The sequence below is a fragment of the Trichomonas vaginalis genome, chromosome V (genome assembly GCF_026262505.1).
Source record: "Trichomonas vaginalis G3 chromosome V, whole genome shotgun sequence".
NCBI lineage: Eukaryota > Parabasalia > Trichomonadida > Trichomonadidae > Trichomonas > Trichomonas vaginalis.
The window spans coordinates 30,167,716-30,182,518 of record NC_067207.1 but is presented as its reverse complement, the minus strand read 5'-3'; the positions used below and the strand labels follow the sequence as shown (position 1 = coordinate 30,182,518).

Here is a 14,803-nt window from a genome sequence, read left to right as displayed (position 1 = left end):
CCGGAAAACTCAGGAAAGAGTCATGCAAACAATAACGCGAAGACTCAAATACAAACTATGACAAAATCTTTCTAGGTATAGGTTACCTGAGTTGGGCGACCAAGCCCAAAGGCAAAAAGGACATGGGAAATTTACAACATACTAGGTGAACATGAGGCAAAGATGCAACAACTTGAAGCAGAGGGCAAGTTACCAAAAGCGACACCAAAGAAGAAGAGTAGAACAAAGCAAAGCTTGGTCCGAGTGGGTTCTATTATGATATATAAATCCAACTATTCTATATTTTTACCCATATGAAATGTACGCCGCTCAGAATATAACGCCAACAGTTTTGGATGCTATGAATGGAAATGTTTCGAATGGTATAACGAATGCGACAATGCCATTAGAAGGTCAGGAATAGTTCCTGGAACTTACGAATATACAACTGCTGTTTCTTATGGAAACGTAGGTGAGTTTGGAGAAGGTTCTTCAACAACATAGATATTGCGCGACAGGTTTCATATTATTTCTATGACAACTCATTCTTATACGTGGAAAAGACATTGAAATAAAACCTTCTGCCAAGTTGTCTGACAAGAAAGGTTGCAATGGAATTTTCTATGTCGGATACCAATATGCTCCAGAAAGTTTTCATGGGATATTAAGATATATTCTAACTCTGACTTAGTTCAAACAGTAACATGGGCAAAACTATGAATTGGTTCGCTTAAACTCAGTACAACCACAAGCTAGAGAACAAACAGACCAGTATGCAACTATTGAGAAAATAAGAAGACTTGACCCTAACGTTCCAGGAGTTTATGTTAACCTCTTTCTGGAAACTGCAGCAGCAGTAACCAAAGTAAAACTGAAACTTAGAGTTCCTTTGTCATCTTTCCTCATCTTCAGGTTTTTAAGATACTTGCCAAACTGGGCAGGAAAAATTTCTATCGAACTTACTCCAAGCAAAAATAACTTAGTCATTGCACCAACACAAGACCCATTCACTCTTACAGTAGTGAACTGGGAGCCAATTCGCCGACTTTTGCAAACAAAGTTGACTTAGACTTTGGTTTCTCAAACCTCAACACTGAAGTAAACTATTATTTCAATGCTGCTGGAATGCTTGGGACCCAGTTAAGTTCACATGCGAAAAATTTGAATGCAAGAGAATAGAAAGCAGACTTGCAGTCTATATGTTGGACCCAGATATTCAAATGCTTTAGCTGCCAAATTATTGCAGTTCCACTTATGTTCCTATACACCAAATATCTGTCAAAGACTTTGCAGGTGAAGTTGGAAACCAAAGTGCTGACCCAGGTGCAAGAACAGATATTGCTTAACAACTGCAATGAAACATGCAGATACTATGTTTGTACTGTTCAGACGAACTATAAATGACTATTCTTGTTTCTACAACCCTGGTATTAAATATCATATAAACATAGATGGCAAATATTATCCAAGAGAAGAATATTCTACAGTTGAGGATATGAGGTCATACAACTTGACATTAGATGCTATGAACTTTAACAACAACTTCACAACAACCATTAACCCTGAAATGCAAAGTTCTATTATGCCATATGTGAAAGTATGGACTCATACAGGAGGTCAAAAAACTCAATATACAAATGGAGACCGTTCAAACTTTTGGCTTGGCATTCCATTTGCTGACTCAGAAGACTTTATGGGTGGTATTTCAACTGTTGGTACAGTTCAAATACAATATACTGGTGACAGAGACGGTCCAGATGAATTGAAAGCAAAGAAGTTTACAAAACCAATAGCACTTTTCACGGAAGATGCTCTTTTGAAGATTCGTTCGATGAAACCTGCTGGGGCTCCTCAGATTGGCATAACGACAGCTTCCATCGAGCAGATTTTGGCAGCAGGTCAGTAAGTTGTTCTTGAACTGACTTCTCTCCGTCAAATATTGACAGTACGCCAGTTTTGACATAAATTGTATTATAAACTTACCTTTAGAAATATCGGTCAGTTTTGGTTATATTTTTGTCTGCTTCAAGAACTTTCACCATCTCGGTTATACCAACTTTCTTTGCTTTATGAAAATATTTTGGTTCAGCAAAGACTGCTATTCTATAACATTTTCCATTGTTTGTATAAAGAACTATTCTGTCAATGTATTTGTATTGTTTGTGTGTGTAAACTTTGTTTTGCTTCAATTCGAAGAGATACTCAAATACGTCCATCTTTTTATTCTAAGTAAAATGTCATTTCCGAAAAATAGAAGCGTAAGTGTTTCAAAAGGTTTAATGGCGGTGGCAGATGTGAAGTTAAATTCACCAACTCAAACAAACAGTCAAAGTGTTGTTGTCAATGTCAAAGAAAGAGATGTTGAAGTGGGGAAACCATACGAAGACGAAGATGGTATAACAATAGTTCCTGTAAAAGAACAACCAACATATCCTGAAGTTAGCAGAGACTTAAGTTCTGTTGCAGATATTCGAAACGACTACCAACAACTTAAAGACAAACTTAAAACTCAGGAGAAGATTTGTCAAGCTTTGGTATAATGTTAAACTTGGTCGAACACAACCCTGTAAAAGTGAACTCATATGTCATCGCACCTCATGAAGTTTTGAAAGAACTATTGAAACTTTTGACAGAGGCAGACGATATAAACATCAAAGAAATAGAACCCGACATTGCTTGCTGTGGTGTTTCATATAATGTCATTGACAAGATATACGTTATGAAAGGAGGTGAAACGTTGAACTTAAAATATAGTTTCCCAGACGTCATAAAAATATTTGACGACCACAACATTTCATTAAAATTTATTGCTAAGTAAATGGCAGAAGACATAGTGGTTTATACTATTACGACTAAAAACCCTGAGTCATATAATTCTATAACAACAAACTTACAAAGTCCTCAAGGACGATATTGTAAACTACCTTAAACACAATGACGACTAAAGCCTGTTTTGCTCTTTTGACACCAGAAGACTTTGTTGTTGTGAATGGTAAAAAATACTTCTTTGAAGATACTTACTCAGATATACCACCAACAGGTTTTGTTGACTTATTTAATACTTTAAGGACGGATGTAACATGTGCTGCAACTAGAGCAGGTTTCATTATGTTTGGATGTCCGACTGAGTTTACTATAAACGATATGAGCTATAATACAAAACTTATTCTGGTTTTTACTACCAACAGTTTCCTATAACAGGAAAAGGTGTCATACAAGGTTGTCTATTCCATTGACTTTAAGTACACCTATTTTATATATTGTTTCAAACTTAGGTTCAAAGTGCTATTCGAATGTCGACAGAAACTACTATGACCAAAAGATACTCATGCGTATAAACAACTTTCTCTGCTGGTTTGCCTATTGTTCATTCGAATGCAGAGTTTTCAGCCTTAGTGAACTCAAACACTTTGGCAAGTATAACGTTGACATTTAGACGCAAACTTTGTTCCTGTAAAACTTTTATGTCCTATGTATTTGTCAATGACGGCAGAAAGTTTCGAATTGGAAGATGCAACTGGTGAAAGTATTGTATTACAAGAACAACTTCAACAACAAATAGCTCAAGAACAACAAATGCAACAACAAAGTCAAGAATAAAAAAATATTTTTTTTATTTTTATAAAAATGTACAGAATAGATGTTTCAGATTTTTATGACTTCCAAGCATTCAGAAATATGTGTCCATTTCGAGACTATAACAAAGCAGTCGAGAATTTGAAACGTTTAGTCATTTATGTCGACTCTGCCCCAGAATGTTATGTCATGAAAGAATGGGATGTTGTCTTTAACAAACCAAGAGCAACAATAGTGTCAGAACAAGAATGTAGACAGAAACTTAAGAAAATAAAAGTCGTACAAGTTGGCATGAAGATGTTAGATGCTTGGGATATCTTATTGTCAAAGTTAGAAGATTTTTCAGTTCGTGGTATAAAGTTCTATACACCTTCTCCAAACTTCTATTCTATCTTCACTGGATATAAATACGAACAAGTAGAATGGAAAGAAAATTATAGAAGCTTGGTTAGACCATGTCAAAGAAATTATATGCAATGGAAACGAAAGAGTCTATGAGTATATCTTATGTTGGTTTGCAAACATCTTACAACATCCAAGTGCTAAAAATGAAACTGCTCTCATTATAATTGGAAAACAAGGAACTGGTAAGAACACTTTCTTTACAGATATTTTGTGCAAACTGTTAGAGGGCTATTCGAACCCGAATATGACAAACTTAGAAAACATCTGCGGTAAATTTAACTCTTCAATAGAGAATATGAAACTTATAGTATGTAACGAACTTCAAAGTATAGATACAACAAAAGTTTTGAAACTCAGATGCTTTGAAGAGTCTTATAACAGACAAAGTTGGAGTTGTTGAAAGAAAATATAAAGACCAAAGAGTTTGTGAAAATGTTGCAAACTTCATTATGGTTTCAAACAATGCTGTTCCGATGAAGTTAGAAAGTTCTGACAGAAGATATGTAGTTGTCAGAACGTCAGATTCTCATATGCAAGATACAGAATATTTTGACGACTTAGCAGAAACTTTGACACTCTTTTACAACCACTTGTTCTCATATTTATGACATTAGATATTTCAAAGTTCAATCCAAGACAAATTCCACATACCGAAGAAAGACAAACATTGTTAGAAGCAAACAAGAGTGTATATGAACTGTTTATAGATGAGACTAACTTTGAGTGTTTAGATGAAAGGTCATTGTACGATCGTATAAACAATATTGTCAAGAGTATGGTTATATGGCAGCTTCTAAACGAACATTCTTGGCAAATGTCAAAAATCTTTTAGATGTTCAGAACGGCGTATATACAAAGAAAAATTTTTCTGAGTAAATTTTAAAAAAATATTTTTTTATCCGATAGAAAAGATGACGAAATATCAGTAAACAAGTACATGACAGGACAAAGAAGAACTAGACCCATTACATATTTGAATGTTTACTTCTACCATTTTGAAAAGTCTTCATTCAGCAAAGTTTGGAACATCGAACCAGTTAAGTTTGCTATTGTGACTCAAAATGGTGCGAATTTGAAGACTTAGACATAGAAGGTTTGTTAGCAGTCAAAGAAAGTTTTGACAGAAGGTTTTCAAACCTTAAGAAGGCAAAGCATACAAACTTGTTATACCTTATGAACCAAAGAAAGCAGACGACTATGAATATTATGAGTCTAAGATAGTTGAAGTTCAAGGTAAATTGGGTAAAAAGATTTTAGAGTCTAAACCAGTGTTTGCTCCTAAAGAGGAAGAGAACATTGACATTGACCCAGAAATGTTCTAAAAATAAAATTTTATTTTACATGTCAAATTTCTTTTTCTCTGGAACTGGCTCTGGTCTTTTCTTCTCTTCTTCTACTTTCTTTTCTTTCTTCTCTCTCTTCTTCTTCTTCTCTGGTGGAGTTATGTCAAACTTCTCAGAACCATATTTTTGTAAAAGGTCTTTGTCCTTTAATAGCTCTTCTATTCTGTTTTCTATTTCATCTTCAAGAACAGCGCATGTGTCTTCTTTGCATTCTAAGAACTTTTGTTGGACTTCATCTTTCCAATCGGCGTCATCTCTGTCAACAAGTCTGTCATTGACAAACTTAAAGACTTCTCTGCTTAATGTTTTATGGTTCTTGTCATATTCCCAGAAACAGAACTTTAGAACAAATTCACCTTTCTTGTTTACACTATGTAAGATTTTATGGTCTACAGATGTTTTGCTGTCGAAAAGCTTGTCTCGAATATAGATAGCGAAATCGCTAGACATTTCCTAAAAGATAAAATTTTTAATTTTTCTAAAAATATGTTAGAAAAAAAGTTTGCTGACATTGACAAGAAATTTGAGAATGTTTTAAACAAGAACAAGAGGAAGTTAGAAAATGCTCAGATAAAACCTATACATGACAAGTTCTTATTTGCTCAGAATGGTATAACAGGTCTAATCGCACCACCTGGGTCGGGCAAGACTTTCACTTATCTTAAAATGGCTGCACAACAACAAGAACTAGATGAGAAGAACCCATTCTATGAGTTAGTAGTCATTTGTAGTACTTCTGGTCAATTTGACCAAACCGTAAATTCGTTCAAAGATATTATAAAAAAGTCTAAGTTAGTATGTATAAAGGATACTGAGTTGTTAGATTGGATAAAGAAGTACCAAAGAAGAGTTTTAAAGTATAATGCTATAAATGAGTATGTCAATTCTAAGTTTAAAGACCCAAATGAGGAAATGCAGAGAATATTAGAGAAGAAACACTTCAGAAACAAACAGAAAGAGATAGAATACATTTCGAAGAAATTGCAATCTTACGATTGGAAGACATACCCTCATAGATGTCTTCTTATCTTAGATGACTTTGCTTCTCATCCTTTGTTAAAGAACAGAGAACAAGACATGTGTCGAATTCTTAAGAAGCTCAGACACTTTAACATCTCTGTTGTCATTTGTGTACAGACAGCAAAGAGTTTAAGTAAGGATGTAAAGAGAATACTTACTGACATTGTACTTTTCCCCGGATTGTCCGAAGACGATTTCATGGAACTTATGAAAGAGTCCATGGCAGGTAAGTTTGACAGACATGAACTATGGGAGAAGTACAAAGTCATACAAGACCCTCATACTTCTTTCAGAATTCATATCTACGCAAACAAAGTTCAAATTGTAAAAAGTCAATAAAAATAAATGGTTCATTTACTCTGCTTGTTTGAAGTTGTCAAAATACTCTGTTATTTTTCACTGTTTTCATAGAGTTTTAGGCTAGACCGGTAAAAGTCGGTCTAGAGAAATTTCACGATTTTCATACGGAATCTCTTCTCTCGGTTTTCCGAGGGAAGCAAGCATATGAGGAAATTCATGAAATTTCATACGGAATTCAATAAAAATAATGTTTATGTTAGAATGTTAGATCTAACATGTTTTCTAACATGTTTTCTAACATGGTCTAAAACATACAAAACTCATGAAATTTCATACGGAATTCAATAAAAATAATGTTTATGTTAGAATGTTAGATCTAACATGTTTTCTAACATGTTTTCTAACATAACTATTTACAAGCGTTTTACATGGTATATGTTGCGATGGTTCATGACTCTAAACAGTTTCGTAGCTTCAATTTCTTCTTTTAGTACATCGAATGTTTTAACAATGCCGAAGGTTTCTTTATATTTCTTCTTGACGTCAGATAATAGGAAATCGTCAGCAGTTGGATAGTTTTTGTTCAGAAATTCTAACATGTTCATTTTATCTTCTGCTGGTTTTTCTGCTTCTTTCTTTAAATCTGCATAGTCGTTTCGCATACGTTCTATCTCTTTGACGGAGTAGTTATATTTCCTCATTGCTGCTTTACATTTTGAACATTGCGGATTCATTTTTGCGTTATATTCTGAAACCTTACCTGCTAAAACAACTAAGGCGTCAATGGTTTTCTTCATCTCGAACATAGCGGGTCTTATTTGTTCGTTCCATACCTTACCCCTACTATCTTTATCTCTTATTTCCCAAACACATTTTGCAACTAATGAAACAAAGTTGTCGTAGGTCTTAAATTCTTCGGATTTGTAAAGGTCAGAGATGTTCTTATATACCATGTCGCAATCTTTGTCCATAACCTTATGGTTGCAATGAAAACCAAGGAATTCATAATTTACCTTTCGTATGAACTTCTTTATTTCTACTGAGTCAGTTGCTTTGACTTCTATTTCGTCAAATTCGGGAATGGTTAGTTTTTGTTGTTGGATTTCAGGCAATTTGGGTAAATGGTCAATAATGTCCTGCATTTCATAAAGATACTGTTCATTTGTTTCATCTTTCGCACTACAGTCTAAATTACTTGTTAAAAGTTCTTGCTTTATCTTCTGGATTTTTGTTTCGAAAGTATATGAAGAAGGAATGAAGTTTTTCATCTCTACTAACATAGATGTTGGATTCATAACTAGCGAGTTTGGTGCTGTAGTTTGAATTGTTGTTGTGCCGATTGTTGAAATCATGTCTTTTATACAAAATAAAAAAAATAAATAAAATAAAAAATAAAACTAATTTTATTTTTTATTTCGGGAAAATTCATGAAAATTCAAGAGTTTTAGACCATGTTAGAAAACGTGTTAGAAAACATGTTAGATCTAACATTCTAACATAAACATTATTTTTACTGAATTCAGCAACAAAATTCAAATTGTAAAAAGTCAAGCTTGAAAAATGTAAGTGTTTAGTCTTAGTAAGATGGTAGCTTCTTAAAGCAAATACCATTGCTGAGTTTTATGTACGTGAAGAGAAGTACAATGAATTCAATTACGAGTACAATTGCAATGACAGCTAAGGCAACTATTTTTGTCTTTTGCCAGCAATGGTTCGGCAGAACTATACTCACTCATGAGAAATGCCAAAACGGTTTAATAGAAAAAGTGTCATTTTTTCATGTCCGAAGACTCGAAGGTGCAACACTTCCAAAATACCGACGAACTCAGAAGAGCAGCATGGCAGTATCTTCTTGACAACTTCTTTGAGTTCTCCAGGTACACCTTGGAAAATGCTGAAGAACTCCGACACAGAGAATTTGGAGAAATTGCACTCCAATACTACCTTGACAAACAAAGGGTAAACAAAGGGTAAAATAAGACTAAAAACTTAACGTTTAAAAAGTGACATTTTTATGAGCTCCGAGTCACCGAGAAAACTTGGTCAGATGTTAGCAGCTTACTTCCCCGAGGAGGATGGAAGCGTTACATACATAAGGTTCAAAAACAACGAACCTGGAATTGCGTACCAAATTCGCAATTACATGACCATGGAAGAGTACGAAAGGTTCCTACAAGAGAAACCAGCTCTAAACAACTCAGAAAAGAAAGAGTAAAAAGTTTAACTCGTAATTGTTTATTTTTTTACTTGTATGGGCAAGCTGCAAGAATGAAGTCGACTATCTCGTCTTTGTCTTGACCAGTTGGACTGCTCTTGCGAGTACGTCTGTTTTACGGTCTCCAGCTGGTGTCTGACCTTCGTAATTGCGCATGTTCTTGAGAGCTCCAACTGTAAATGGTTGTAGGATGAAGAGTCTCTCAGACTGCTTGAGGTAGTCGTCACGGTCACGAACCGAATCTGTGGTACGAGTCGAATTGGTCGACCTTAGGGAAGAGACTGAAAGCCTGTCGTCTTCCATAGGGGCTGTGGCATACTCTTTGCGTAAACGGTTCAGACCTTCTTCGAACTCTTGGTCTCTCTTGGATTGAGATTGGAATTGGAATTGGGGTGGAGGGTTTGACATGAACATCCAAGGGTTAGGGCAGTAAGGCATAGGCTGAGGAGGGTAGTTCGGGAAGCCTTGAGGAGGTATTTGGTAGTAATTTGGAAATTGGTAGTAATTCGGAGGTACTTGTTGGAACTGAGGTACTTGTTGGAACTGAGGTTGCTGAGGTGCAGGGGCTGGTGCTTTAGGTTCCTCTGGTTGGGATATGGGCTCGGTTGGTGGTACGTCGGACATTGTCTTGAAACAATAAAAGACTTGTCTTGAAACAATAAAAGACTTGTCTTGAAACAATAAAAGACTTGTCTTGAAAAAGTAAAAGACTTGTCTTGAAAAAGTAAAAGACTTGTCTTGAAAAAGTAAAAGACTTGTCTTGAAAAAGTAAAAGACTTGTCTTGAAAAAGTACGGGTATCGTCTGAAATCAAGACCACTGTTCTCAAATTTGAGAACTTTACACCAAAAAATTTCTTGAAAAATAACGGGTCTTGTCTTGAAAAAGTAAAAGACTTGTCTTGAAAAAGTAAAAGACTTGTCTTGAAAAAGTAAAAGACTCGTCTTGAAAAAGTAAAAGACTCGTCTTGAAAAAGTAAAAGACTCGTCTTGAAAAAGTAAAAGACTCGTCTTGAAACAATGACCGACATAGACCCAGCAGATGAGGCAATCTACCTTATAGAGATAAATGAGCTAGTTAGGAACTACCTGAGCCATCTGAAGTCAAACAAGACCATTGCAGGCTGGGTGTCTGGAAGAAGTGCGCTTAAAATTGAAATTGACACTGGAATTGTCCTGCAAATACCAGAAAACACTCCTTTCGACGACATAAAAGAGATGAAGAAAGAAGTCCTCTTGAAGTTCTTTGCCAAGCGTCCTTGGATACTACTTCCAAACAGAGAGAACCCAACTGTACGAATTGCCCAAATTCTCAGAGGACTCTTACACTTCTCGGGTCGGGCGTTCTTCATAAACACAGAGGGCGACATCGTACCTTTACAGTAAACATCTCATTTTAACTTCACTTTTTTATGTTTTTACTCACACTCGTACTCAACAGGTATGTGTACACATATGTCAACTGTGAACCTTGTATTGACCGGTCTTCCTGCAAATGCAAGTTCGGTCAATACACAATTTATGGTGGCAAGAAAGACAGTGGGGAATGTTATTCTGACATCTGTTGTTGCGCTCGAGAGAGAATTGAAATTCCAGACCCAACTCCAACACCAACACTCAAGTTGCCAAAGACTCATGTGAAGAAGAAGCCTTCTGGTAAGTTTCTTATAGCCATATACATGGCACGCTTTGAGTAAAAACATTTTTTTCATTTTTTGAATGAAGCAAGTTAAATTCGTCCCACACCAATCTCAATGGACCGATGAAGAGTTTCAAGCTATGGTTGAAGACGTTGAGAACGACATAGACGGCGAACTTGAAGGAGCTCAAACCACAATTGCAACCAAAATTGCACAAGTCAAGAAGAGATAGCTCCACTTAAAGCTACCAAAGCTACTCTTGACCTCATGGATAGTTACCGTTTAGATGTCAAGAGTGGAATAAGACAATTAAAATTAAAACTTCTAAATACGAAGCTATACTCCAAAAGTTAGCAGAAATGAGAAGACTTTACCAGAGCTACTTACATGTAAGGGACTTACCTTCAAGCAGTCCGACCAAAGATGAATTTTCTGACATTGTCCCAATTTTGTCCGAAAGTCAGCTCAGATGTTTTGAACTGCTCCCAACATATCCAGAATATGAACGTTTGCCTGAACTCTTCCGCAATCTCAAAAAACGTTTTTTGGTTCTCATGTTCGAAACTTTTATCGGAAGAGACAACAAACGTTCAGAAGAAGAACAAGATATTATTTTAAACTTGTTGTATGACTTAACCGTCATAACAAGCTTTTTGAAGTAAAACCGTCATTCTCAAACCACTTCATTTTTTCGATGTCCGAACAAGCACCGAAGCCGAACACAATGGCAGATGTCCTTTCAATGTTGCCAGACAAGCGCCCAGTTCAAATTCAAATTTTGAATTTGAAAGCTCATCTGACAAACACCGTTAAGACTCTCCAAAGTAGTCTTATGGAAGAGATGAAGGGACTTAAAGGTGAGTTCCTCATGAACCAAGCTTCCAATGAGAAAGCCTGAATGATTTGACGGAAACCTTGCGCATTTACGCGAGAGAGAACCGAGACCTTGCCAGACTCATCTACCGTTTCTTCGAAGAGATAGACGCCATCTGGAAGGTACTCGGAAAGGACAGAACCTCAACACCGTAATTCGTGAACACAAATTGAAGAAGGAATTGTCGAGGAAGAAGAGGAAGAAGAGGAAGAAGAGGAAGAAGAGGAAAAGAAGAAGAAGGAAGTTTGGGCAACCCTTGTTGCCGATGACACTTACGAAATTTCCCAACCCTACCCATACAAATCCGCAACAAGGAGACAGGCAAGGTTCTTACCCCAGTCCTCAACAACTTGGGACACTTGAACCTTAACCTTCGGAATCGCGGTTCAATCTCCATGGGCAAGCTTGTCGCAATTCAATGGGTTCCAAATCCAGACAAGAAGACGAAGGTCAGACACATTGACGGTGACAAGCTCAACAACCGTAAGGAGAACCTCGAGTGGTTCTAAGAGTAAAAAAATTTTATTTTAGGGGGAAACCCCGAGTAAATTTAGGTGTTTAGTTCATTAAGTGGGTTAAATTAAGGGTAATTTGGACAATTAGTCCCGACCTCTGAATTGGACTCTTTCGTCATCCCAGTTGCGTAGGAGGTCGTCCCAGAGGAGTTGGTAGAATTGCCAATCCAAGGACGATTTGTCCTCCCAGGCATTGAGGATGTACTGCTCGTAGAGTTCATGACCTCTGCCTTGCACCAGACACCCTCTCCCTTGGAACGTAAGGCTTCTTCGAAGTGCTCGAATGCGATTGGCTGCGGACCATCTGAAATGACACTTTTTGTCCGTTTGGTCAATGTTCGTGTCTCGTGCCATAGTCGACGAAAATACAAACAAACAGGTTATATATGAGTTTGAGACCAAGAATGGTGTAACTCGACCCCATTATTCAAATTCGAATAAAAATTTTTTATTTCATGCAATGTTTTATTTCTGTGCCGTCTTCAAGTATGCCCCAGTACTTACGCTTGGAGAGGACATGAACTTCGGTGAAAATTTTGTCCAATTTGAATTGACCCATCTTTTCACCGACCATGCCCATTTCAATGAGTTTGTTATAGCCTTCTTCGTTCGTCATGAGTGCGTCAATGTTCTCATAGTAAACCACTTTGGATTTGACTTCGGAGAAGAATTTGTTGTAGTTGTCAAGGACTGCCTTTGCGAACTGAGGGTAAGACCAATGTTCGACAATAGGTTTTAATGTGGTTACTAAGCCACTTTGACCTTGAGTGAATTCGTACTTCAAAACAAAAGGAGAAAACCTTTCAACAAAGTTGTCGACCTTCTCATAATGTTTACTCTTCATCTCTTGAGGTTTCTTAATGGAATATCCCCATGTCGAATTCATAAGCAATTTGAGTGTCATTGCAAGTTTGGGGTTTGAAGCTTTCCTAATATCATACAGTTGTTGTATGACTTTTCCAATGTATAGTTCCTTCCCGGGAACTCACCATCTTCGTTTGAATTCCAGTCGGAATATATTGGACAAACCTCATGTACGCAGCGTTAAGGTCGACATAGTATATCTTTTCGTATGAGTCGAACTTGTCGCATCCAATCGGACCAGTTTGTGGAAATTCAAGTGAGTCTCTTATCTTTTGAGAAACTTCTCCTGTTATCTCATAAACATCGTCCAAAGCAACCTGTTTCATATAAAATCTTCTGACCTAACTCTGATGCTCTCCAATACAATTTGACGTCGATTGGATGTCTCAATGGAAGTTTTGTTTATAGCATCTTGAAGTTCTTGCAACCTCATTGAAGTTCTTCTGGTTCAGGTTGGTATCCGAACAATCCAACTCCTTTTGGAGCTGTGGTACTTCTTTTGTGCTATAAACTTTGTCTGGAACAACTTTTGGTCTTACTAACAAATGAAAAGTTTGTTTCGTCTTTTGGTACAAAAGTTTCTGTCAGCTTGTCATCTGGAATTGGTTCCAACAAACCTTTCTCGAAAAGAATGTTTACAGCTCTGACAATGTTGCACTTGCCTTTTCCGAACAATGGGTTTGTAAGACTTTCGTTCAACATGAAGTGGTTTGTGGACAATTACAATCTTCAACCATGGTAAGTCTTTGTCAACAACATAGTCGTCATGTGAAGAACCTTTAGCTGTAGGTATGCTGACTCGGATATTGACATTTGCCAACGGTGCAATTTTTTGCCAATTGACCTCTGAGAATGTACCTTTGTCTTCACACAATGACTCAAGATACTTCATCTTCTCTTCTGTAACAAGACCAGAGTTCCTGAGACATGTAAGAATGCAAGGTTCATTGACAATTGTTTCAATTGAATTGTAAATTCCATACCTTGTCAAGTCAATGTCAGACTTATTTATGAACGGGAAGTATCCAGCATGTTGTCTGACTGCTTGAGGGTTAGGTTGGTACCATTCAAATTTTACACTTGCAATTCCTTCAATTGCATTCAAAATGTCTGAGTCGGAGTCAACCATTTGTTCTCTCTTTGTAGTCTTGAAAGCGTCAAGAAGCATTGCAGCTGTTGTGACATTGCCATGTGCATAGTAAATGTGACCGTCCAAATCTGTTATGGGTTAGTCTGAGATTGTATCCTTTCTTATTTCCGTCTGTATGGCAGCAAGTACACCCATGAAGCCTTTCTTTGTTCTTTCCTTCGTCAAAGTTTACTGTAAAGGTTCGACCAGATGTAATTTGACTTCTAACTTCACGGTACTTTTCATATGCATATCTTGTTCTTTCCATGGGAGCATGTTTGTCTTCACCTTTTCCTTTTTTCTTCTCAAAGGATACAATTGTTCGTCATGTTTCCAATAGAATCTGGCAAGCCGTCGTGTCCTTCAACTTGCGGTTCAGAAACATCGAAAGGCATGTCCATAAGACGTTCTTCTTCTAACCTCTCTAGTCCTGTTTGGATAATTTGCGCGTGCTGTTTCCAATTCCATTTCGTAGCGAAGACCAGACAATTTGTCATAGACTTTTATGGGTCTTCCCTTCCTATATTTAAAATTCTTCGAAACTTTCCAACCATATCTTTCTAACTCTGCTTTTATTCTAGCAGATTTTCTATCCATTCTATATGGGGGCATTTTTATAAAAATAAAAAAAATATTTTTTTCTTTACTTTACATAACCACCTGCTGCCATAAGTCTTTGACGCCAACCCATACCAGCTAATGAAGGTTGACTTGGTTTAGTTTGGAAACTAAACTTTGGTTTTGGTTTATCTTCAGTTTTTGGTTTTTCTTCTTCTATCGGTTTTTCGTCACTTTTCGGTTCATCTGACTTTACCTCACTTGCAGGTTTAGTTGTGTCGTCAACATCTTCATAAATATCATATGCCATTTGTTTTTGTTTTCTCTTCTCAACTTTTTGTGTTGTTTGTAAAGTTTAGAATATTTCGACTCTAAGTCAATGAGATG

At 36.7% G+C, this 14,803-nt stretch overlaps 5 protein-coding genes and 7 pseudogenes across 12 annotated transcripts, besides 1 other annotated feature; 6 read left to right on the top strand and 6 right to left on the bottom strand.

The window, feature by feature from the left end:
• Positions 1 to 14,803: part of a mobile genetic element that runs on past both edges of the window.
• Positions 1,318 to 1,885, top strand: TVAGG3_0429210 (annotated as a pseudogene). The gene has a single exon. A coding segment is annotated over exon 1 (568 nt).
• On the top strand, positions 3,607 to 4,394 carry TVAGG3_0429200 (annotated as a pseudogene). The gene has a single exon. A coding segment is annotated over exon 1 (788 nt).
• On the top strand, positions 4,965 to 5,282 carry TVAGG3_0429190 (annotated as a pseudogene). The gene has a single exon. A coding segment is annotated over exon 1 (318 nt).
• On the bottom strand, positions 5,298 to 5,753 carry TVAGG3_0429180 (uncharacterized protein; the record flags this gene model as incomplete). The annotated part of the gene is made up of 1 exon (XM_051233727.1): positions 5,298 to 5,753. One exon carries the CDS (start codon positions 5,751 to 5,753, stop codon positions 5,298 to 5,300), a length of 456 nt encoding a protein of 151 aa, XP_051103457.1.
• Positions 5,790 to 6,662, top strand: TVAGG3_0429170 (protein of unknown function, DUF4106 family; the record flags this gene model as incomplete). The annotated part of the gene is made up of 1 exon (XM_051233726.1): positions 5,790 to 6,662. One exon carries the CDS (start codon positions 5,790 to 5,792, stop codon positions 6,660 to 6,662), a length of 873 nt encoding a protein of 290 aa, XP_051103456.1.
• On the bottom strand, positions 7,037 to 7,429 carry TVAGG3_0429160 (organellar and viral DNA polymerase type B; the record flags this gene model as incomplete). Its single annotated transcript, XM_051233725.1, has 1 exon — positions 7,037 to 7,429. The coding sequence occupies one exon, from the start codon at positions 7,427 to 7,429 to the stop codon at positions 7,037 to 7,039; it is 393 nt and encodes a 130-aa protein (XP_051103455.1).
• On the bottom strand, positions 7,462 to 7,975 carry TVAGG3_0429150 (organellar and viral DNA polymerase type B; the record flags this gene model as incomplete). Its single annotated transcript, XM_051233724.1, has 1 exon — positions 7,462 to 7,975. A coding segment is annotated over one exon (514 nt), but the record flags the coding sequence as incomplete, so codon positions are not given.
• TVAGG3_0429140 (uncharacterized protein) lies at positions 8,638 to 8,838 on the top strand (the record flags this gene model as incomplete). Its single annotated transcript, XM_051233723.1, has 1 exon — positions 8,638 to 8,838. One exon carries the CDS (start codon positions 8,638 to 8,640, stop codon positions 8,836 to 8,838), a length of 201 nt encoding a protein of 66 aa, XP_051103453.1.
• TVAGG3_0429130 lies at positions 8,895 to 9,462 on the bottom strand (annotated as a pseudogene). The gene has a single exon. A coding segment is annotated over exon 1 (568 nt).
• On the top strand, positions 11,171 to 11,859 carry TVAGG3_0429120 (annotated as a pseudogene). The gene has a single exon. A coding segment is annotated over exon 1 (689 nt).
• Positions 11,909 to 12,169, bottom strand: TVAGG3_0429110 (annotated as a pseudogene). The gene has a single exon. A coding segment is annotated over exon 1 (261 nt).
• TVAGG3_0429100 lies at positions 12,904 to 14,126 on the bottom strand (annotated as a pseudogene). Its single transcript has one exon. A coding segment is annotated over exon 1 (1,223 nt).